The sequence below is a fragment of the Saccopteryx leptura genome, chromosome 4, assembly GCF_036850995.1.
Source record: "Saccopteryx leptura isolate mSacLep1 chromosome 4, mSacLep1_pri_phased_curated, whole genome shotgun sequence".
Lineage (NCBI taxonomy): Eukaryota > Metazoa > Chordata > Mammalia > Chiroptera > Emballonuridae > Saccopteryx > Saccopteryx leptura.
In genome coordinates, this window is record NC_089506.1 from 13782795 (window position 1) to 13806947 (window position 24153).

General features: G+C 42.2%; 2 protein-coding genes across 2 annotated transcripts; one reads left to right on the plus strand and one right to left on the minus strand.

The window, feature by feature from the left end:
• The first annotated feature begins 296 nt into the window (after positions 1-296).
• On the plus strand, positions 297-4192 carry ANKRD37 (ankyrin repeat domain 37). Its single transcript, XM_066380180.1, has 5 exons — positions 297-517; positions 717-869; positions 2569-2660; positions 3305-3508; positions 3988-4192. The coding sequence occupies exons 1-5, from the start codon at positions 491-493 to the stop codon at positions 4013-4015; spliced, it is 504 nt and encodes a 167-aa protein (XP_066236277.1). The 5' UTR covers positions 297-490; the 3' UTR covers positions 4016-4192.
• Positions 4193-4333: 141 nt separating this feature from the next.
• UFSP2 (UFM1 specific peptidase 2) lies at positions 4334-23857 on the minus strand. Its single transcript, XM_066380179.1, is given in 13 exon segments — positions 4334-4499; positions 6987-7111; positions 8376-8452; positions 10015-10139; positions 10340-10504; positions 14608-14754; positions 16197-16389; positions 16797-16954; positions 19478-19544; positions 19626-19809; positions 20490-20568; positions 23748-23818; positions 23821-23857. Coding segments are annotated over 13 exon segments (1515 nt in total). The 3' UTR covers positions 4334-4412.
• Between the last annotated feature and the right edge of the window lie 296 nt (positions 23858-24153).

Consider the following 24153-nt stretch of genomic DNA (forward strand, 5'->3'; position numbering starts at 1 on the left):
TGGCCCGCGACCCCCACTTCTCCGCTGGGACTCAAGGGCTGGGCACGCCGGCGAGACGTGCCAAACTCTGCACTCCCTATGGATGCCGTGGGCGCCCGACAGCTCGCACGCCCGCCCTCCGGGCGCACGCGTACTGGGGCTTTGAGGTGGGGCTTAGGGCCCCGCCCCGAGGTGGGCGGGCCTGGTGCCTCCTGGTGGCCAATCGGCTGGCGGGTCCGCGCCGCTTCCTCCTCCCTCCTAGCCAGCTGTGCTGAGTTCAGGGTTGCACGTGTGAGTGTTTGTGTACGTGCGGCAGCCGCGGGCCTGACGAGGAGAGTGCAGCTGAGGGTTACTTTACTGCTGGGGCGCGGTGGACAGGGCCCGCCCGCTGGCCCGGCGACCTATAAATTCCCCTCCCTTAGGTGGCTTGTGCCCTCTTACCCTCCACTCTGCAGCGGAGCTCCACCGCTCTCCAAGCTCACGGACTCCTGTCCTCTGTTTTAGGCTGGAGATGCTGTTGCTTGATTGCAACCCAGAGGTGAGACTCGGGCCCCTTTCCCCCCGCAGTCTTAACCTTCCAGATGGCCATCTTCTTGGGAGCGCTAGCGAGAGTGACAGTGGACTGACACTGGGAACTGGCGAGCACGTCTCTTCAGAGTTGGAAGGTTTTTCAACCCCAGGAAGGTGTGGGACTGGACCAAGGCAAGGGGGGTGATGGAGCTGTTCTCTTCCCTCAGGTGGATAGTCTGCAGCATCTGCTGGAGACCGGGGCCTCGGTCAACGCACCCCCGGATCCCTGCGAGCAGTCGCCTGTCCACATGGCCGCAGGTGGCGGCCGTGCCAGCTTTCTTCTCTGGCAGCTGCAGACCGGCGCGGACCTCAATCAACAGGTAACTGGGTAACTGTTACTGTGGGCAACCCTCCCTTCCACCCCATCCGCACACATATTTCTTAGACACCGAAATGTTCAGTTCAGTTGTTACAGATATGTCTATAGCAGTGATGTCCAATTGAAATGTGAGACATGTATGTAATTAAAAGTTTCGTAGTCACATTAATGAAGTAAAACGAAACACGAAACTTTATAATTTAAGCCAGTCTGTGCAAAATGCCATTTCAGTATGTGATCAGTGTAAAACATTACTGGTACTTTACATTTTCCTGTTTATGAGGGCTTGTTAAAGTGTTTAAACCTCAAGACACTTTTTCATCCTCATTTCTAGTCAAGGAAGGGAGTTATGTTGAAGAGACAGAGAGCAAACCTGTGCCTCTACGGACCAGAATTAGTCTACTTTCTACAGCACTCAGGGTGACCAGTGGGTCGAGGCAAAGCAGAGGGGACATCTCTGGTGTCACTGACCCAGAGCTACTACAACTTGCTGACCTTCAGATGGTTCTGGGTGAACCTATGAGACCAGATGTTTTGTCAGACTCAAGTTCAGCTGTGTGGACCTCAGAGAGAGAGTAACACATTGTGCTCCTGCCAGGACCCACGGAGGCGTCAGTTGTGTACACACACACACACACACACACACACACACACACACACACACGGGATCCTCCAAACTCTGCCTTGGGGTTGTGCAAGCCTGAAGGATGTGTGTCCCTTTCCTTCCCGTTCCCTGCACAGGTGCCTGCGTGTGAGGCCAGAGCAGACAGGAAGCCTGTGTTTCCATTAGGTGATAAACACCAGCAATCTGTCTGACCTGATTTCTGTCCCAGAGTATGGAGAGGGGACCACAGATTCACTGGTGGACAGGGGACCCCTCCGTTCTTTCTAATTCCTAACTTCAGCTTGGCTGCCGACCTCAGCACTCAGGGGGCTTTCGTAATTGAGTCATAAGGGCAACCCCCAGGCTATCTCCAGAACTAAGAGGAAGTTCACTTATATAAGCACTGATTCTTTTAAGATTTTATTTATTCCTTTTAGAAGAGAGAGAGAAGTGGGGGGGGGGCAGGAAGCATCAACTCCCATATGTGCCTTGACCAGGCAAGCCCAGGGTTTTGACCCGGCAACCGCAGCGTTCCAGGTTGACCCTTGATCCACTGCCCCACCACAGGTCAGAGCTCCAGCACATTTCAATTCAGACTAGCCACACTCAAGTTCTTGTTACCTATATATATACCTACTGTCTACTACATTGGACAGCATAAATAAGACTACAATTTCAAAAAGAACAATCACTATGTTATCAAATTAAAAGTCTGAGTGCAGCATTTGAAAAATCTGTGAGGCATGCTCACAAACGAACTTTTATATTGTAGTCTACATCTTCCATTGAATATTAAAGTAGGATGAGTTTTAAATTGTAAATTGTTTATTTTACTTCCGTAGAACTCTTATTTTGCTTTTATTCACATAACTTTGTTAGTGGCTGTGACTGCATGTTTTTATTAATGAAAGCTTTGTATTTAATAACATACCAAGTGAACCTTATAAGGAGAAAAAAGAATTTGAATTTAAAAATTCAGCCTAGTACAAAGCCGGTCTAACTAGCTTCCTCAAGTAGTTTCTTCAATATGTAGAGCTGACCCACCAGCTTCCACAGGAAAGTGTTTTGGAGACTAGTGTGTTGTCTTCCATTTCAGGATGTTTTTGGAGAAGCTCCCCTCCACAAGGCAGCGAAAGTTGGAAGCCTGGAATGCCTCAGCCTGCTTGTAGCCAGTGACGCCCAAATTGAGTAAGTATTCAACTCAGTGGCTTTAAATTGGATTAATCAGACTCTTGAATCTTAATTACATGTGCTTTTAAAAAGGATGCTTGCCTAATTGATAGCTTAGTGTTACCATTTAAATGTTAACTTAGACTGTTTTTTTTTGTTTTATTTAGAAAGTTAAATTTAACAGGATGACATTGATCAATAAGAGTACATAGGTTTCAGCTAGACATTTCTGTAGCATTTGAACTGTTGATTATGTCGTATTCCTAACTCAGGCTAATACCTGATACTATTCAAGTTGAGTAAGTAACAAATGGATCCTGAGCAGTCAGAGGTGCAATTCTGTGAGTCTATTATGGCAGCATTACGCCTTAGTTTCTGGCGTAGGTAAACTCGTCTGTAGTTCTCATGGACTTTCTTGGGTACTGATTGTATTGAACACGGAATACTCTCACTCATCCCATACTGAAATGCCCACTCTGTGCTCGACTCTGCTAGACACTTAGGGTACCAGTGAGCAAAAATGGAATTTCTTTGTTTCCTTTACCTCTTCTATTCTGCAACCGACGTTTGTATGAGCCCAAATGCCTTTGTTTGGAAGATATATCCAAAGAGGCTAAACAATTGTCCATTTTTATTTAACTCTGTTTTTATTTTAAATCCAGTTTATGTAATAAGAATGGGCAAACAGCTGAAGATCTTGCTTGGTCATGTGGATTTCCAGAATGTGCCAAGTTTCTTACAGCAATTAAATGTATGCAGACAAAAAAGTCAAGTGCACAATCCAATAGAGATCAATGTATTCCAGTACTCGGGCAGAAACGAAGTTTTGGAAGTGCAGAAAGCACAAACGGGAAAAGGAAGTGTGGGTAAGTCCCTCCTAGTTTCTTCCTTCTTCCTCCCTCAGGGATAGCTTTCTTTCTTTTAAAAATATTTTATTTATTGATTTATGTAGAGGAGAGAGAGAGAGAAATGGGGGAGGAGCAGGAAGCATCAACTCGTGGTAGTTGTGTAGTAATTATTTCTCGTATGTGCCTTGACCGGGCCACCCGGGGGTTTTGAACCGGCGACGTCCGCATTCCAGGACGCTTGATCCACTGCGCCACCACAGGTCAGGCAAGGGTCCCTTCTTTAGCACAGAATTTGCTTCATTTAAACATTGGGGGTCTTATTTCTAGTGTATCTTTTTCATTCTTATTAACACACTTTAAGACTGGTGATAATAACTACTACTAGTAGAGTCTAGAAACCAAAAATTGCCCTCCATGGTGGAAAGGTTGGGGAGATTACCTTTTTAAAAAATTGTTAATGTTAATGGGTTTTTTTTGTTAATGTTTTTTAACAACAGATGTCCTGTTGGTTATGAAGAGGTGTGAAGAGGCCTTCACTTCGTACAGATCTACTGCTCGGCCACATGCTGTGGTTTTTGGCTTATCAGGTGTGTCTAAACTCCTAAGGAGGAGGAAAATTTTCTTCTAATTGAAGATAACATCTATGAATACATGGAAAACTTTCTTCTAAGTGAAGATAACATTTATGAATACATGTATATACATGCCTATAATATTTTGGTTGTACATGCTTTGTATTTTAAGTTATTAAAGGAATGTCTAAAGAATAAATTTTTTTTTTGGTATACTATTTACAACCTTTGGAAAAGTCAAGGTTAAACCATCAAACTATTATACCCTGGATTTAATTTGAAATTAAACTTACTCTTTATTAACAAATTTGTAATCAACTTTACTTTATAGTCTTTGAGTCCAAGATACTTTAAATAATATTTGGTCGCTGAGGAAGACATAAGTTATAGTAAGCATCCTTGTTCCAGAAGTCTGGGCCCTTCCATCCACACCAGCCCTAGATTTGGGAAAATGGAAAGGAAGACATTTTAGAAAATTAGAAGTTTATAGGATCAAAATTGTAACATTTTACCACCCCATTGTCCCATTGTGGCAGCAGGACCTTGGAATAAGACTCTTCAATATATAATTCAAAAGATTACAATTCTTATAAAGCATAGAAAAGTAATTTATTTGGGTCTATTTCAGGTAATTGGAAGTCTGTTTTTCTTTTTTTTTTTCTTCCTCTTCTTTTCCAAGTGAGAGGAGGGGAGATAGACAGATTCCCCATACCCCCCAACTGGGATCCACCCAGCAACGCCCATCTGGGGCTGATACTCTGCCCATCTGGGGCCATGCTCATAGCTGAGCTATTTTTAGTGCCTGAGGTGGAGGCTTCATGGAGCCATCTTCAGTGCCCGGGGCTCATATGCTCAAACCAATCAAGCCGTGGCTGCGGGAGGGGAAGAGAGAGTGCAAGAGGGAGGGGTGGAGAAGCAGATAGTTGCTTCTCCTGTGTGCCCTGAATGGGAATGGAACCCAGGATATCCAAACCCTGGGCTGATGCTGTACCACTGAACCAACCGTCTAGGCTGGCAGTCTGTTTTTCTGAGTACTCTGTAAGGACCGGAACGTGCCGTGCAAAGGCATCTTAGCTATGAGGAAATGTGGTCGAGAGAAGCCCGAGCTTGCCCGTGGAGTGCCTGCTATGCCCTTCCGTTTCCTCAGGCTGCGATCATTCCGCTCTCCGTTCTTCATGTCAGGATTAACCCCTTTCCCCCTCAGAGAAAATTACATTCTAACAAAATCTTATTGTGAATATAAAAGGTTTATCAAATTTCTTCTAAGGCCTTGATTTATTAAAGACCTAGCTAACAACTGATCTGTGATGTACGATTCTAAAGCGAAACGCTTTGTTTGCTAAATACTTGTGAAGAGATGAGCTAGGACTCGTACAGTACCACTGAGTGAGTGACAAGTCGTGGTCTTATTCCACCCTGACTAACTCGGAGGCTGCAATGTGTCAGGGACCTAAAGTCGAAGTTCAGACTTCGTACAGAAGATAGTATGTTTGCTCTATAGTTTAGTGTGGGCGTTGGAGGGTTGAGTAGAGATGCTTTTTATTTATTTTATTTTATCTGATTGCAAAAATCAGACATTGTAAAAATTCAAATGAGTTAACAGTAAAAAAATTAAACTTCCCCTAGTCCTACTGCCCCTGCTCTCAACTGTTAAATTTGGTTTGTGTTTGAGACCTGTTTCTATACATACATATGCTTTTTATTATCTCCTGTTTTTAGCAAAACTTTCATATGTTTAATGTCTTAAAATCTGTTTTCTTAATGATAAATAGGAAAAAAAAAAGGCTTAAAACTACCTCTGTTTACTCTTTGTGTGGTCCTTTCACACGTGTGGGCCTTCTCTGGGTAACCAGACTCGATTTTTTAAAGGGAAGTGGGTAGAGAGGGTGCCAACCAGAAACTGTTGGGAGTAGACGGAGCCATGCTTCCTTCCTGGGAGGTGACTGGCCTGGGATGTCACACCGGGAAGCTCCACCAGAGGGCAGAGAGGCAGAGGCAGCCCTTCCCGGTGGCCCCTGCTATAGACTGAATGTCTGTGTCTCTTTAAAGATCACAGGTTGAAACCTAATTCCCAATGTCATGATATCTGGAAGTGGGGGCCTTTGGGAGGAGACTATATAATGGGGGTGGAGCCCTCATGAATAGCATTAGTACCCTCATTAAAGAGGCCCTAGAAAGGTCTCCCATCCCTCCCACTACGTGAACACAGAGTAGACTAGGAAGTGGGCCTCACCAGACAGCTAACTGCGGGTGTCTTGACCTTGGACTTCCAGCTCCCAGAGAAATAGACGTCTGTTGTTTGTAAGCCACCCGGTCTGGTCTTCTGTTATAGCAGCCCAAAGGGACTGAGACAGTGTCCTAGATTCCCGAGTCTGCGTACTGTTAATATTTCTACTGATGGCCAGGCCTTGGCCTCATGGTTTCTTATATGCACTAATAAAGCACATCTATTATTCTATTCAAATTCTTTATAGAATGAGATTAAGTTGTATGTAAATAACTTATAACTGGTCAAGCCTTCATTATGTCCAGCATACTGCTTAGCTATTTTTGGTTGATTCTAGAATTATAAAGGTGTTATATACTCCACTCTACTATTTCACTCATAAACCTCAAAACATTTGTTTATGAGGTGTAAAGTCTCCAAAGTAATTTATTTATGAGCTCTGAGATGCATTATTAAGGTTAATAACTGAGAAAATCTTTATAAATCTCACCTAACTTTTATCTTTTGCAGCTTATTTCCCTGTTCTCCTCCCGGTCTAGAGAGACAGTCACCGCAGCCCTCGACACCTCCTTATACGGAGGGTCGTTGCCCTCGGTTTACAGGGTTACAGGTTGTCCTTCTGCTAATGGCCAGTTTACTAGCCTTTGGTTCTGGTTTCTTTGTCTTGTATCTAAATTTGTGTTAAACAGATACTTACCTTTTCCAAAATAACCTGTAGGTCTTCAGCGCCTGTATAATGTGGGTCTAAGATCAGAAATTTTATCTGCCCTGTTATCTCATTCCACGCGACTCCTAGTATTGTGTGGGCCAAAACTCCTCCCCCTGGAGAAGAGGAAATATGAAATACGAGGGGATAGTTAATCTCAACTTCCTATTCAGTTTCAATTTAAAAAGGTTACTTTGCCTGTTGATCTAACAGCATTAAAATCGATTAGCCTACATTGTAAAAGACCACAAGTCAAATATACTCTGAAAAGATAAAATTTTCGTCTTTGAGACAAAAAAGATACAATCATATCTGTAATCATGTAAGGTTTATATTCCACTGCCACATCCATGGAGTTAACTAACCTGCACTTAGAAAGGGCCATCCAGAGTCAGCTCCTCCCACCAGGGGAGGAGCCCCCACTGAGATTCCCGCTGGGGTCCGTCCACCCTTGGCGGATGGGCGCGCTGCCGCTGCTCTGACAGCGTTGACAACCACCCACTGTTCTTTCGGTCTTTCTGATGTTCTGCTGAAATCTGCCTGCCTCCATTTCTGACACTCCTGTTCTAGCTTTCCTCACAGAGTCATCAACCTTTAGATCAGATAGTCCAATCCTCTTATTTTACAAATAAAGCGCAGAGGGGTTAAGCAATTTGCAATATTGTAACACAGCCGGCCAAGTCAGTGACAGAGCCGTGCCTTCTGGGGCTCAGTGGAGTGGCCACTGCCTTTTTTCCATGCTGCTCTGCACGCTTCACATATCTGGACACAGTTGTTATTTCTCTTCCTTAGCCCTTTCTTCTGGGTATCATCTGTCTAGAACTTTCCTTCTGCCTTGTACATTTAAAAGTAAATATCCAGAGTCTGTATGGTGTAAAAGCTAATTTTAAAATGTCTTGCCCTGGCCGGTTGGCTCAGTGGTAGAGAGTCGGCCTGGCGTGCAGAAGTCCCACATTCGATTCCCGGCCAGGGCACACAGGAGAAGCGTCCATCTGCTTCTCCACCCCTCCCCCTCTCCTTCCTCTCTGTCTCTCTCTTCCCCTCCCGCAGCCAAGGCTACATTGGAGCAAAGATGGCCCGGGCGCTGGGGATGGCTCCGTGGCCTCTGCCTCAGGGGCTAGAATGGCTCTGATCGCGACAGAGTGACGCCCCAGAGGGGCAGAGCATCACCCCTGGTGGGCGTGCCGGGTGGATCCCGGTCGGGCGCGTGCGGGTGTCTGTCTGACTGTCTTCCCGTTTCTAGCTTCAGAAAAGTACAAAAAAAAAATGTCTTAAAAGCACTGATTTTGTGTGGCACTAAATATTTATATTTATACTAATGGTACGATTTGCATCCTCTGCATTCGACCAGTGGAGCCCAGTCTGCCCACAGCCCCGTACCGATCATTACTGGAGTCCCTTCGCTCTGGAAGTGATTGGCCAGTTCCCGTCCTCGCGAGGCCATTTCCGAGCCCTGGCTGGAAAGAGACCATTTTCTATTAGTATAATTATTTCTGACACTAAGTTCATATAAATGAGCTTGGGAGTCAATGTTTTCTTCATTTTTGGTTTTTTTTTGGTGAAAAATAAAACAAAAAACACCTGAATTTAAATACAGTTAAGTAGTAGGAACTGACTGAGAGCAAGTGAAAGCAATATAATTTTTCTAAATATTAAGGCCACAAAGTACACTAGGAAGGAAGTGAGACCACTTGGATTCTTTACTTCTAGAACTGCATAATAAAGGTCCTGAAATTTTAATTTTTTAAATTAATTGAGAGAGAGAGACAGAGAGAGACAGAGAGAGAAGAGGGGAAGAGCTGGAAGCATCAACTCCCATATATGCCTTGACCAGGCAAGCCCAGGGTTTCTAACCGGCGACCTCAGCATTTCCAGGTCGACACTTTATCCACTGTGCTACCACAGGTCAGGTGGTCCTGAATTATTAACATGAGATTGAAAGTGGTCACCTGACTATCCAGGGGGGGCTTATTGGTGGGTATAATTTCAGAAGAATCAGTTTTAAGTCCCGGGTTCTTGTCTTTCTTGTTGCCAGACTCTGAATCTGTATTTCCTCATCTTTAAATTGGGGCCACCACCGTCCCAGACTATGTGAGAAGAGTCCAGGACTAGATAGACAATGTCTGTGAAGCCAACGTGAAAGGTACAAAATGTTTCCAAGTACAACATTTATAGGGAATATTTCAAAGTTCTGTACAATTTGTACTGTTGGGAAGACAAAGAAAGATGGACAGATGGAGGTATTTTTTTAGAATGCAGGCGCCAGGTGGCGTTACACCTTAGCCCTTGCGCTTTGCTGCACCAGAACTGTCCCTTTCTAATCACCGTGTGCTTCACGAGTTAATCCAGCGTCTGTTAGCACTGACTTCCACAGCCCATCCAGACTGCAACGGTGAAACCAGATGTGTTAAAGCACTCGGCCAGATAAGGACACTGTTACTGTACTTATCAAGGTTGTCATAATAGAACATAATTTAAAACATAGTCCATAAAAGAAGGAAGCTAGTTATGGTCCCAGAAACCAATCTTATTTAATTTAGATTTGTTCATATCTTATGTTAGAATTATGGTTAAGCTGTATTGGAAATAATAAAATGAATATATTATTCAGACATATTAGTTTGTTAACATCTTAAGAAGAAAAAGTGCCGGAAGCAAACAAAACGGCCGGTCGTAGCTCAATATTGGATTTTCTCTTTTTAAAGCGCTGAGCATAAAAAACTTGTTTTTCTTTAACTACACTCAAAGTTGACATATTCCCAAGATTTTCTCTTCTCAGCTAAAATTAGGCCTCAGCCAGATAAGTATGTAGTACAGAGTTTATTTATAAACTTCAAACTCTACTAAAAATTAAAAAAAATTTAGGGTGAAAAAAGATTTATAAAAGGATGAGGCAAAATGTGGAAGAAGAGTAAAGAGTAAAGACAAATGTGGGGAAAAGATATTCTTTTTCTGTTATTTTAATTAAATGACAAACTCGCTTTGAAAGGATTTCTCGAATTTCCTAGCGTGTCCCTACCTGACAAACAGTATTTTTGAAGTCACACCGATCAGTTGGTTCAGCACCAGCTGGACCTCGATGGACCCGATCCACTGCCGCGATCCCACGAACGCTGCTGGTTTGTCCCCGGCGTCAACCAGAGCCTAGATGTATTCAAAATACAAAACAGTCCACACTCAGGACGGCTATTAAAAATTACATAGAGGGCATTTGCCCTGATCACCAGGATGTCTTCCTTCCAAATAGAAATAAGTGTGCCGTGAGGTCACAGTGATTATGAATGGTATACGTATTAAGGCTGATGAAAAGCACACTTGGTGATAACGCAGAGGCATGTCTGTACCTGCTGAATTTCCTTGTGTGTCGGAACGGGTCTCTCGGTGTAACCCTGGTGTCGGAACCAGGAGCAGATCGTCTGCAGAGACCGGTAGGCACAGCCCCAGCCGCTGTCGTCCGTCCGATCTTGCATGTAATGATGATACCCATACGTGCCCTGGACCATGGAAACCTACGTGAAAAAGGACAACCACAAAACATTCAGATAGAGGCACACATGGTAGACGTAACATTGAGATAGAGGCACACGTGGTAGACGTAACATTCAGAGAGGCACACGTGGTAGACGTAACATTCAGATAGAGGCACACGTGGTAGACGTAACATTCAGATAGAGGCACACGTGGTAGATGTACTCCTGAGTCCTGTTTACTGTGCCCAGACCTAGACTGCTCCCTTAGTTCTTTTTCTTTTTTTTTTTTTTGCATTTTCTGAAGCTGGAAACAGGGAGAGACAGACAGACTCCCGCATGCGCCCGACCGGGATCCACCCGGCACGCCCACCAGGGGCGACGCTCTGCCCATCCTGGGCGTCGCCATGTTGCGACCAGAGCCACTCTAGCGCCTGAGGCAGAGGCAAAGGAGCCATCCCCAGCGCCCGGGCCATCTTTGCTCCAATGGAGCCTTGGCTGCGGGAGAGGAAGAGAGAGACAGAGAGGAAGGCGCGGCGGAGGGGTGGAGAAGCAAATGGGCGCTTCTCCTGTGTGCCCTGGCCGGGAATCGAACCCGGGTCCTCCGCACGCTCGGCCGACGCTCTACCGCTGAGCCAACAGGCCAGGGCTCCCTTAGTTCTTTATAAAAGTGACTTCACAGGACTGCAGTGGACCATAGACTCTTTTGGTGTTTATTAAATGTCTGAAGTCCTCGCTCAAGGCTGTCAGCTTTGGCCCGTCCTGCTGCCTGCCTCCCTCTCCAGCTCCAGCTCCTGCTACGTCGCCCTGGTGACCACTCTGCTTTAAGCTCAGCCATGCCAGGGGCAGTCTGACCCCAGAGTCCTGTGATTCTCTCTGCCCGGAATGCTCTTTCCCCGATAATTTGAGCTTGCACCCTTACTTCATTCAGGTCTCTGCACGGGTCAGCAGCCTTCCCTGATCACCCAGCCTAAAAACAGTGTGCTCACGGCCTCACCCCCAGTGCCTGCTCAGGCCTTCCCTGTATTTACTGTATTTCCCCATGTATAGGACGCACACTTTTGGGGAATAATTTGGGGTCTAAAAACTGAGTGCGTCTTATACAAGTGGTTGTAGATATTTTTACTTGCACTTCTCGCTTTTTCGTGCTTGTATGAATTGTATGATGAATAAAACTTGAGTTCAATAACTTCATGTAATCCTTTTTTTTTTCAAATTGCGGGCCCCAAAATTAAGGTGTGTCTTATACATGGGAGCATCTTATACATAGGGAAATACGGTACTTTTAAAAACACCACTACTTGACACATGACGTGTTTTTTTAAAATATCCACCTACCCACACTAATACTATTTGAGTTCAATAGGGGCAGCACTGTGTTCTATTTATTTCTGAGCCCAAGATGCTACAATGGGCTTGGCAAACAGTTAATAAATGTGTGTTGAATAAATGATGGATGGATGGAAGGAAGGAGGAAGGAAGGAAGGAAGGAAGGAAGGAAGGAAGGAAGGAAGGAAGGAAGGAAGAAAGGGAAAGGGAGAGGAGAGGAGAGGAGAGGAGAGGAGAGGAGAGGAGAGGAGAGGAGAGAGGAGAAGAGAGGAAAGGAAAGGAAAAGGAAAGGAGGGAGAGAGGGAGAGGTAAAGGAATGAACTAACAAATGAAGGGGCCATATGACAGGACATATGAAGAATGCTTCTGAAGTTTTCTGTAAGCCTGCCAATGATTACAGCCGGGTATGCTATTTAAAGAGCCTCAAATAAAAGCCAATATTATATAAATTCTTTCTTGTCACACAATGCTAAAAATACATATCTTTTTTGATAAAATGGCATTTTTTAAAAAAAAATTAGGTAATAAGATTCATTGAAAAATATAGACTCCTCACTCTACATTTAGGAGATCCATATTCAAGCACACATAGAAAATGTATAACTGGACCACTGTGGTAGGCTGAAAAATGGTCCCCGAGAGACATCCACGTCCTAATCCCCGGAACCTATGGATGCCTCCTTAGAGTCTTTGCAAATGTGATATATTTAAGGCTCTTAAGATGGAAGACTTCCCTGGAATATCCAGGTGGGCCCTAAATGCAACCATAAGTATCCTTATAAGAGAGAGACAGAAGGAAATCTGACAGAGGAAAAGGCAGGGTAACCGCTGAGGTGGATATTGGAGCGAAGTGGCTATATGCCAAGGAATGCTGGCAGCCATCACAAACCGGAAGAGTCCAAGGAAAAAAGCAAGTTGTAGGAGAATACATATACAAGGACACTTTTTAAGAACTCAAAATCAAGCAAAACTAAAAGCTACATTGTTGAGGAAACACACACACTAAAACTTTTAATAGAAAGGAAGTGAATGGTGAACATAAATCAGAATAATAGTTCCTATGGAGAGGAGGGGAGGCAGAGGAGTGGATACGGAAGGAACACACAGACTGGTGATGTTTTAGTTCTTAAATTGGGTGGGGAGCTCTCCGGTATTCATTTCCTTTCTATGCTTTAGAATTTATATATATGTTATAGGGACATATCAAATATAATATAATAAATATTTAAAAAGATATAAATGCTTCTTGTATCTAAGAGAGATAATGAACCCATTTTATCGTAAAAACCAGTCAGCATTTATACAGTACCTTCTGCGTCTCTGGAACACTCTGTAAGGAACTATTAAGAATTAAAACAATATATGACAACATCTACACTAGAAGAGTTCCAATTATAGTCTGAGAGAGAAAATATTTATATAATAATCTACTAGAAAACCATCAAGAGTTATATTATTTGAGACTCTAAGTTTTTTATTTCCTATTCTGTAATTCTCTTGACTGTGACAGAGCAGGATGTTTAACTAGAAACAGGTGTCTCAAGATTTCCTCCTATAGAAACAAAACAAATGAAATCATTTAGCATCGCTGAAATGCTGGCTAAAGACACATTTGTACACAAGGAACAGCGAGTGCCCGGCCACGGTTTTCTATGGGAAGCGGGTCTGCCCAGAGCTCTTGCAGATGCTGTCGCCAGAGCCCTCTGAAGGCCAGGACTAGTGGTGGGCCCCTAACTCCTCTAGGGCAGACACTGGATCGTATGTTCACTTTTACTTCCTAAGATTTCCTTACAGAGCACCTGGTGACTCAGCAGGTACTGAATACACGCCATGACAAGATGGCCGATTGAGTTTCCTGTCTTGGGAACTTTAAGATGCAGAGTGAATCAGGCAGCAAGGAGCAGGGAGTGAAGCTGAAACAATGCATTAACGAGCAGCCAACGGGAAAGAGTGGGGAACAGTTATACACAGGAGGAAACAATGAGGAAACAGAAGCTATAAGGCTGAGAAAAGCCAGAGTGAAGGGAAGGGAACAGCCAGTTAGATCAAAGGCAGACGGAGCAGCAGCAAGGCCCCCGAGGAGTCAACAGAAGCCTGAGACTGAGGCAGCTGCTTTGTTCTAAGAGGCCAGCTGTACAAATAGTCCTATTCTTGCATGTCACAAGATGTTTCCTCACTGGCCTATATGCATCCTTAAAGGAACCCTGCCCCCACGCTTCTTATTTCAGCAACCTTTAGTGAAGATCTACCCGTTGCAACTGGGTACATGCTGCACAGAGATCACAGCGTAGCCCTTAATTGGACTTCTGCTACAGGCTGCTCTGGGTAGAATACGCCTTAATTAGCATGACCTCTCACGTTCAGAATGAAAGTAACTGGCACAAGCTTTAAAGACATTTTATTAGGGAATGGAATTTTATTAAGAAAAATGTGGTACATACTATCTGTTCCTAACATTTTTAGACCACTGTGAATTACTGCTATCTTAAGCAACTGATTTTTAAAAGAAATGGATGGTAGCTCAGTTGGTTAGACTGTTGTTTTGATGAGCTAAGGATGTGGGTTCAATCCCTGGTCAGGGCACATACAGGAATCAACCAGTGAATGCATAAATCATTGTAAACACCCCTCTCTCTCACTAAAATAAATAATAATAATAAAAAAATATTTTTTTAAAAATAAAATAAATGGATAGTAAATTATGTTTTGGGGATGACATACATTATGAATCAATCCTTACAAATTCCACTGGGTGCAATAAAAAAACTAATGACATTAATAATCAATTGACTCCCATAAATAATTATTAAACTCACCATACCAGTCTCTATGTTAGGTGGACTGAGATAAACATGTGGGTTTCTAATGTAACCGTCTTTGTATGGTTCATCTGGAAAGTGATAAGCATTAGACCTTTTGAAATAAGGTCTGTCATGAGGTAGATTGAAGAGATCATGTAACTCCTAAATGAAATCAGTATCAATAGGAAAGAATAGAAAAAAGTTAAATGATTTAGGTTTACAGTCAATAAGTAAACTCAAAATAAAATATAAAACACATGAACTATATATTGGTTATAAAAATCATCACACTTATGACTTAATTGACTAAGGCCAAAGAGGGTGAGAATAAACTAAGACCAGACAAGCTTTATTTTTGCTTATCAGTGTATATGGGTAGAAACTAGAGGGGAACATGGAAAAATAAAAATCATTTGTTAAGCATGAGTGAATTAAGATAATTTAAAACTAATTATTATAACACAATCTGTTATATTAAGAATAAAGACTGGTTTTGAAACAGTCTTGTAAATGAGTAAATTATAAGAGTGATATAATAATTATTTTAAAGTTTTTTTTAAAAGCATGCTTAGAGTACTTAACAAGGGGTAATAATTAAATTTCAGAGTAGAAATTGGTGGAATAAAACCAGCCAATATGGCAGTAAAATAAAAATACACGTTTAAAATGCAAAATTATTCCCAATTGTATAAAAATATGTAATAGTTACTTTGAAAAACTTTTTTTTTGTATTTCCCGTGTATCTGGCAGTTTGAATGGGATCATCTGTTCATGTAGCTGTGGCCTCTACAAGTCAATTCGTCTAGCACAGAGAGGCACTGAAGGCTACAGGGTTACACCTCTTCTCGGGGACAGAGATTAAGAAGATGCTCCCATGGTATGCTTTGATGGGTGCCAGGCAAGGCCACACATAAAAAATATGTACTCCAAAACCAGTCATTTTGCCAGTAATTCTCAATTCTTTCAGTGCTGATGTCTGCTTCAAAAGTCTCTAATAAAACCCAAAAAAGTCTGGCAAGTGGGGAAGGGATGGAGTATTAGTATAAATCCTAGTTAGAATAGCATAAATCCTGACTTCCCTCCTGTAACTGTAATCTTGCTTTTTTCTCAAATCTGAAAATAACAAAAGGAAAAAGGAATTAACATCCATCGGCTTCTCTAGGTCTATTAAGCGTCTTTTCAGTTATTTATTTCATTATGCAAAAATAAAATACTTCGTAGAACATATAAACCACACTGAGCATATAAAATTAAAATGTTACCTATAGGACAATCTGACTTTGGGTGGTGGGTATGCAACATAATTGAACGACAAGATAACCTGGACTTGTTATCTTTGAATATATGTATCCTGATTAATGTCACCCCACTAAAAAAATAAAATTATTAAAAAAAAAATGTTACCTATAGGTTTCATATATTTTTTCCTCAGAATACTTAAAAACGAAGTTACATGAGAACAGTTAATATATAAAAGGGTAATAGCCTGTTTTCACACTTTAAAATTAAATCATAAAATAATTTCCATTTATTAGAAATATGTAATTAAATATAAAATGAATGACAGTCATATTTTTTTCTAAGAGTAAATGATTTGGTCTTACCTTTCTGTAGACCTGCAGCTGCCCATCCGGAATTCCTGATGGGTATGAAATTGTTACAAGATTTTTCCCCCCTGGTAATAAAAAGTGCAGTGGTTCAGGGACTACAATAGACGTTCCTTTCATATATTTCAAAATGCACTTTTCCATATCAGTCAGTTGATTATGAATTGCATCAACTAGAAGTTTACGAACTCTGTGGGGGGAAAATATACAAGTGCATTAACAAAGTTATAGTAGCTCTGAGAAATGACAGTGTGGAGTTAATATGTCCCTAATGTAGTATTAAAAAACGAACAAACAAACTTGAATGGGCCAGGTTTATGAAAAGAAGTCTAAATTATGAAAAGTTAAATAAACTCTATGTTTCCTCTGTGTAGATAAGGGAAAACCCTATATCTAGGTTTTGTAGACAACCCTACTTTCTCCAAATAAACATTTAATTACTAGATGACTCTTAATAAAAAATAGGGAGGAGTTCATCATATTAAAATCTACAACCAGCCCCCTGGAAATGCATCTATGAGACTAAAAAAATGGACTCTGGTTACTCTAGGGCAGGATCCTCACTGAGATGGGGCGGGAGTACTAACACCTACGTACTTTCCCCACGCTTCTTCCGGGGCAACAGACAAAACTGCGTCGACAGGTAACGTCATAGTAACGTAGTGGTGTCCTCCACTGTCTCTTTCAATGATGGGGGTTACGGCGGCCAGAGAGGTCGACATTTCCAGCATAAGATCTATATTTACTATTTGATGCTAGAAAGATAAACAGTGACAGTCAACTTAAAGCACACTGAACACTACATATAAAAGGGTAAGCAAAAGGATTTTTTAAAGACCAAGGCTGTATTACAGAAAATTTTTAAAAGCTCAAATTTTATCTAAATATTCTTTTCTGCTTCAAAATAATCTGAGAAAAGGTGGACAAGCAAAGATGAAATTGGACTGATCAGGTACTGATAAACATTAAGTCTGGTATATTTTCACCAGGGTTCATTATACTATCTCTCGACTTTTGTATAGACTTAAATTAAAAAAAAAAATCAAATGAACAAGATATAATGACCACATACTAATGGAACTTGAAAACTATATATATACCCCTGCTCTAGAGACATAAAGAACTATAAACAAATATTGAATTCTGTTAGTGGGATTGATTTTGCCAGTGGCATGGAACAAGAATTCTGAAAATACTTTTTGTATATTGAACAAATGTAGCACGATGTTGAGGAGACTGGAAGCCAGGTTTCTCGCTGGGAAAAGGTTAGGAATTGTGTGGGGCTGAAACAGAACTGGAGCTGAAATATGATTTATGTGGAGAAAGAGGAGTGTCTGTGTTGTGTGTGCGTGTGTGTGTATATGAGTAGCATGGAGTGACATGTGTGTGCTCCCTGGAGCAATGGCTGACTCCTGAGTGGGAACAGGGAAAGTACATGTTGTGCGTGGAACGGCTTGTGGAAGAAGGTAGAAGTTCTGAAAACCACTGTGGAGCTCGCTTGAAGAAGCTTCTATTGGCCAATCCTGGAAAATATGAGCCTCAAAATAACTGATAATAGCAACAGATTATAAGTCATTGCATAAAATAAGAATCCATGCTCTGTGCAGATAATACATAAATAAAGAAGAGTGCTCCTCACAGTATAATGACATCTACTAAGTAAGGAAGGGAATGACAGGAAAATCCCCCCTTTGCAACCATCAGATTAGTGTTGGATTCTGGCAAAAATTATCAATTGATGTTAGAGGTGCTAGGTAAAAGTTTGATGAGGAATATAACATACATAGTCTTGAAGTATCTTTCCATGAGATACTTCCTAGTTATAAGGGAAAAAATAGTACCCTCACAGTGGAGAAAAGTGGCAGATATTACATTAAGTGATTGAAGATAATATCACCAAAACTAGGAACAAACTAATAGCATATGCCTCTTCAATAAGATGTGTTACTTATGTGGTATTCCTACCAACCATGCGCAGCCTGAATTTAACCATGAAGAAGAGCAAAACAAACCCACACCAAGGAACAATCTACAAAATAACCTCTACGCCTCAAAATGTCAAGCTCCAAAGGTTGGTAATTCACAAAAATATTACAGCCCACAATTTTTGTGTACATTCCAGCTAGGTAAAACTAACAGCTCGTGTGGACACTGGTATCTCAAACAGCACACGACCCAAACCAACCTCATGTCTTCCCCAACTTCCAATTTTACTCAAGCAAGAAACTGGTCATCCCACATCCAGTTAGTTTCCAAGTGTAATCCATATTATCCCCTAAAAATTTCTTGTATCTTTACCCACTTCTCTATCACCACAGCTACTAGTTCAGCTCTTCCTGAGGGTCCCCTGCCCACCTCTCCAACCTTACGTCCACCCCAATTTCCCCGCCAGCCTGGAAAAACACGAAAGTCAAATTCATCTCATACAACCTCCTGCTTTGATGAAGTTGCTCCATTATTTTTTATGTCCAATATCTGGCCAAGTTTGTGACATATGGCAGGCAGGCATTCAATAGTTTTGGTTCAAAAATCCACAGAACCAAGAACAGTGTGAAGAAAAGTAAATCATTTATCATTTCTACTTCACACAGCATAATGTACCACTGTCATGTTTCAGAATGGTTCCTTTTTATTCATTTTTAAATAATTTGTAAATGTACTCAAGCTGTTTTACTTTTGTGGGAATAAAGAAAGCATTAAAAAATCTTAAGGTAGCCTGACCAGGCCGTGGCACAGTGGATAGAGCCTTGGACTGGGATGCAGAGACTTAGGTTCGAGACACCGAGGTTGCCAGCTTGAGCGCGGGCTCATCTGGTTTGAGCAAAGCTCACCAGCTCGGACCCAAGGTCGCTGGCTCAAGCAAGGGGTTACTCAGTCTGCTGAAAGCCCCTAGTCAAGGCACATATGAGAAAGCAATCAATGAACAACTAAGGTGTTGCAACGCGCAATGAAAAACTAATGATTGATGCTTCTCATCTCTCTCCGTTCCTGTCTGTCTGTCCCTATCTATCCCTCTCTCAGACTCTCTCTCTGTCTCTGTAAAAAAAAATAAAAAAAAAATAAAAATAAAAAATAATCTTAAGGTAAATATAATGGGACAAAAGTTTAGATACCAAAAAAAAGATACAACTTCTGGCAAGTGACTTATCTTTCTGGACCTCAATAATCTGATCTGTAAAAACTAAGAGAAAAGGATTAAATAATTTCTAAACTCTCAACTCCAAATTCGAGGACTTAAAATTTTTACCACTAAGAAGACAGGTAGGTGATTTGCTTACCACGTCCGATAACTTTTTGTCTTTCTTTTTCATGAATTTTCGTTTTGAATCTTCTTCCTGTTCAAATCTAAATTTTTAATACACAAAGATGTTTAACATATGAAATGACATTTTGAAAACATTTCTAGCAATCGTCAAATATACTCACTGAATAAAGCGCATTATGATCTTACAAGCAGAACTGTCAGTCAGTTCTCCGGGAATCGTGTTCACGTCACTGTTGGGCCATATATACACTGAGCTGTGGCGAATTCTGAACACCAGTGCATCTGAAGAAAGCTTGGCTGACAGGTCACTCAACACGTGTTTTAGTGCTTTCTTGATAAAAATTTCTAAAATAGAGAATATAAATAGAAGTTAATGAGAAGAAGTTTAAACTTTTCAACATGACTGCTTCCAAGCATGTAAAAGTAGAAGTAAAATTGACTCCCAAATACCCAATTCCCCAGATTCAATACTTATAAAAAATTTTTGCTTTTCTTTTAAAAAAATTAAGATAAATTAAGATAAAAAATTAAGATAAAATTCACAAAATATAAAATTCATTCTTTTAATGGGTACACTTCAGTGGCTCTTAGTATATTCACAAGGTTTTACAATCATCAATCTCTACTTTCGCAACGTTTTCATCATCCCCAAAGAAACTGTACCTGTCTGTGGCCATTCCCCATCCCCCCTACTTACGGACGGCAATTGCTAATCTCCTTTTGGTCATTATGAATTTGTTTATTTTGGATACTTCATATGAATGAAATCATGCACTCTGTGGCCTTTTGTATCTGGCTTCTCTCACTCATCATGAGATTTTCAAGATTCATCTCCTGCGCTCTTCTTTTATTGAATTTGCACAGAGGAGCCTAAGTTGAAGTCTAATTCATATAACTTACTAACTATATGGTCTTAGACAGTTCAGCCTATCTCCTGCTCAGTTTCATTTGCAAACTGGTGAGGATCTCAGTTCAGTTCATCATCAAGTTTATAATAAAAAAGGAGAGTTTTTTGGCCGACCTACCATTAGGAGTAGCTAGCTGAAAAGCTAGATCAAGGCCTCCTCTTATTCTGAAGAGCATATCTGTAGTCTCTGAAATCACCTAAGACAAATAAAACAATCCCATTGTGAAACGAAACAAACCCATCCTCACATAAATTAGAATCTGAGTTTCGGTTAAGGCTTTATCAATTAACCTTGACTTTTCAAATTATTTCATGAGTTAATTCTTTGTATTCTGAAAAAAATCATCCTAAATTCTAAATTAGGGGTTCTCAACCTTTGTCCCACACTGAAATCACACGAGGAACTTAAAATACTGATAACCTGGGCTGCAGTCTGAGAGATTCCGGTTAACTGGTCTGTGGAGGCTCTGGGCATGGGGACACAGTATTGAGAAGCTCCTCCACACCGGGGAGTCTACTGTGAAAAAGCGGAGGCCCACTGCTCTAAGACCACATTTCTACATTATAGTCTCAACAATGGGCTAACAATGACATGAAAACATCAGTGGTAAAGAGCTACTTTAAGAATGGGATGAAAACATTGAGCCTATATAATATTTGCAGGTCAAGATGATGAGAGAGAACTAATCCATCTCCAAATGGCAGCAGTATGAACTACAGAAGTCTTCATAAGGCAATGTGGCAATAAGAACCAAAAGCCTTCTGTTCACACTCTTGTAGTGAGTCGCATTTAGAAGTTTAGTCTAAGGAAATCTGCAAAACACAAAGGATTCAGGGATCAGCATGTTACCCTAAATGTCAACAATAGGAGATTAAATAATAATATTATCCAGCCATGAAAACCATGCTTGAGAAGAATACTTCACAGCATAGGAAAATGCTTGCAACTTATAAAGGGAAAAAAGCACTTGTAAATGGAATCTATCAGCAGTTTTTCATTTGGGTCCATATGCTGAGTTTTAGGTGGTTGATGACATATGACTATTGACATGTACCATTTTGCTGGGGGGAAGGGAGGAAGGAAAGAACCTCTCTGGGAAGAGATTTCAAAGAGTTTATCAGTCTCAAAATACTTCCCAAACAGGCTCAAGAAGCACAATACATAGTAAGAACATGATTTTGAAATAAATGAATACATACTAACATTTACTGAGCTCTTAAAATGTAAAAGGCATGCTGCTAAATGATTGGACATATAGTAACTCTGATCCTCAGAACTTTGTGAGGTATGTACCATTATTATTTTTCTCATTTATAAATCTCTAGTCACACTTTTTAAAGGGTGACTGCTTTTATTTATTTCGTAAAGTGTAACCTGTTTGAAGGTCATACTCTTTGCCCCTATTCTACTTCTGAGAATTTATTCCAAGAAAATAATGGAAAACGTTCTAGACAAACTTAGCTTCAATGTTGTCCACTTATCATACTCTTGTTCCTCATTACAAAAAACACCCCCCCCCCAAACCATCTAAATAGCTATCAATAAGAAGGTGATTAAGTAAAGAACAATACTACCATACAAAAAATACTGGGCTCCCATTTGAGCGAAAAATATTTAGTGACAATAAAGATACTGAAGAAGATAAAAGTTAAGACAGGCACGAGCAAATTTAACTCAGTAACTAACTGTATAATTTTGCACAATTTAACTGATTGGGTTTTTTTGTTTTGGTTTTGTTTTGTTTTGTTTTACAGAGACAGAGAGAGGGATAGATAGGGACAGACAAACAGGAACGGAGAGAGATGAGAAGCATCAATCATTAGTTTTTCATTGCGACACCTTAGTTGTTCATTGATTGCTTTCTCATATGTGCCTTGACAGTGGGCCTTCAGCAGACTGAGTTACCCCTTGCTCGAGTCAGCGACCTTGGGTCCACACTGGTGAGCTTTTGCTCAAACCAGATGAGCCCACGCTCAAACTGGCAACCTCGGGGTCTCAAACCTGGGTCCTCCGCATCCCAGTCCGACGCTCTATCCACTGCGCCACCGCCTGGTCAGGCTAACTCATTGTTTAAGTCTTCTACATTCTTCTGTAAAACTGGAAATATCTACAACTTCATAGGATGGATGTGAAGGTTCCATATAAGATCATATATGAAAGCACTAGAATCTCCCCGAGACTTCTGAAGAAATAATATGGAAGCTGAGATCTGAAAGGTGGGCAGAAATGAGTATGAACAGTTCCAAAAGAAAGACGGGGATGGGGGTGAAAGAACCCGTTCCAGGCCAAGGCACAGACCGGTGAAGGTCTGCTTACAAGACCATGTAAGAGCCTGACCTGCGGTGGCACAGTGATAATGCGTCCACGTACCCCTGGTTGGAAACCCTGGGCTTGACTAGTGAAGACACATGTGAGAAACAACTACCAGTTGATACTACCCGCTCCTCCGTCCCCCACCCCCTTTCTCTCTTTCTCCTCTCTCTAAAACCAATGAATAAAATCTTTTTAAAAAGACCATGTAAGAAACTGAAACTAGGCAGATGGTTAGATGACGGTGGCAAAGGCAAGGATGGCCAAGAGGACAGAGTGAGGATTTACAGCCATTCAGAAGTGGCCTCCTTCGGACTGGCTTATTGATCAGATGTTCAGGAGTGAAGAGGGAGATGTCATGGATGCCAGGTTTGGGATGCACAACAGTTAAATGTGCCGCCATCCACCTTAAGTGAGGCGGGCTTTTCTTCACTGGCGGAAGAGCAGGAGTGGGATGAGGGGAGGTGGGCATGAGTCATTTTTGAACTTGCCGCGTTTGAAACACACGGGCCATCGGAGCGGAGGTGCAGTCAGTAGCTATGTGGCTCTGGGGCTCAGAATATAGGTCTAAGCTGCAGACGCTAATTTGAGAGAAGACACAGGATATGAAGAAGAGTCCCCTAAGACCACCGCCACGTGTGCAGGATAGGGATTGGAGGGCCTGGCTGAGCAATCACTCGGGAGGGAAACCGGGAAGTATGAGATCAATGGAACTAAGGGAATAGAGTATTCGATGAAAGTTATTCATCATTCCCAGGTCCAATCCGTCTTCAAAACCTTCAAAAAGGACGTATCGTCCCTCGTCCTCCAAATGCATTCACAAGGAGGAGGCGCAGAGCGCGCGCGTCCAAACAGCGGAGAGCGGGGGATCAAGGCTGTGCGACGCAGTGTCCCTCCGGCCCTAGTCCGCAGGCTGAGGACAGGGCGGCCCGGCCACGGGGTTCGCAGCTGCCATCGTGGGCCCCGGCAGGACCGGCTTCTTTCAAGGCCCCTGGGGCTGCAGTCGCGGCGGCTACCGAAGTCCGAGGGGCAACGCGGCGATCAGCGGCGAGCACAGGTACTCACCATGTCTGCGACGTGGCGGTGACAGGGGCATTGATGTCCGCCTACGGGCTGGGCTGGAAGTGTCGTCATCGAGGGGCGGGGCCGGGAAGGCCGACTACAACTCCCAGCATGCCTCGCAGTACGTCATGGGGCGAACCACGCCGCCGCGCCTCGGGGACAGCTAATGGGGCGAGAAGGAGGAGTCTTGTTGTAACGAGCTTTACAATAAATCTTATTGAAATTGACAAATAATTGTTATTGTTTGAGTCGTTCGCATGCCAGCCCACTCATCAGTCTCTCTGCGCGTTCCTAGATGGGCACTCGCAGGGCCCACGTGCCCCCCGTAGCGTCCCCGCGTGGATTCTCCGGTACCCGAGGCGACGCGTCACAACAAACAGCGGCTGGGCGCCGCACGCGCTGGCTCTTC

What these genes read in the sequence shown, in the direction of transcription:
- ANKRD37 (XM_066380180.1), top strand. Translation starts at nt 491, where the DNA reads ATGCTGTTGCTTGATTGCAACCCAGAG. An exon ending in GCCAGTGACGCCCAAATTGA is followed by an intron (nt 2,661 to 3,304) that starts GTAAGTATTCAA and finishes TTTTAAATCCAG; the next exon opens with TTTATGTAATAAGAATGGGC. An exon ending in AACGGGAAAAGGAAGTGTGG is followed by an intron (nt 3,509 to 3,987) that starts GTAAGTCCCTCC and finishes TTTTAACAACAG; the next exon opens with ATGTCCTGTTGGTTATGAAG.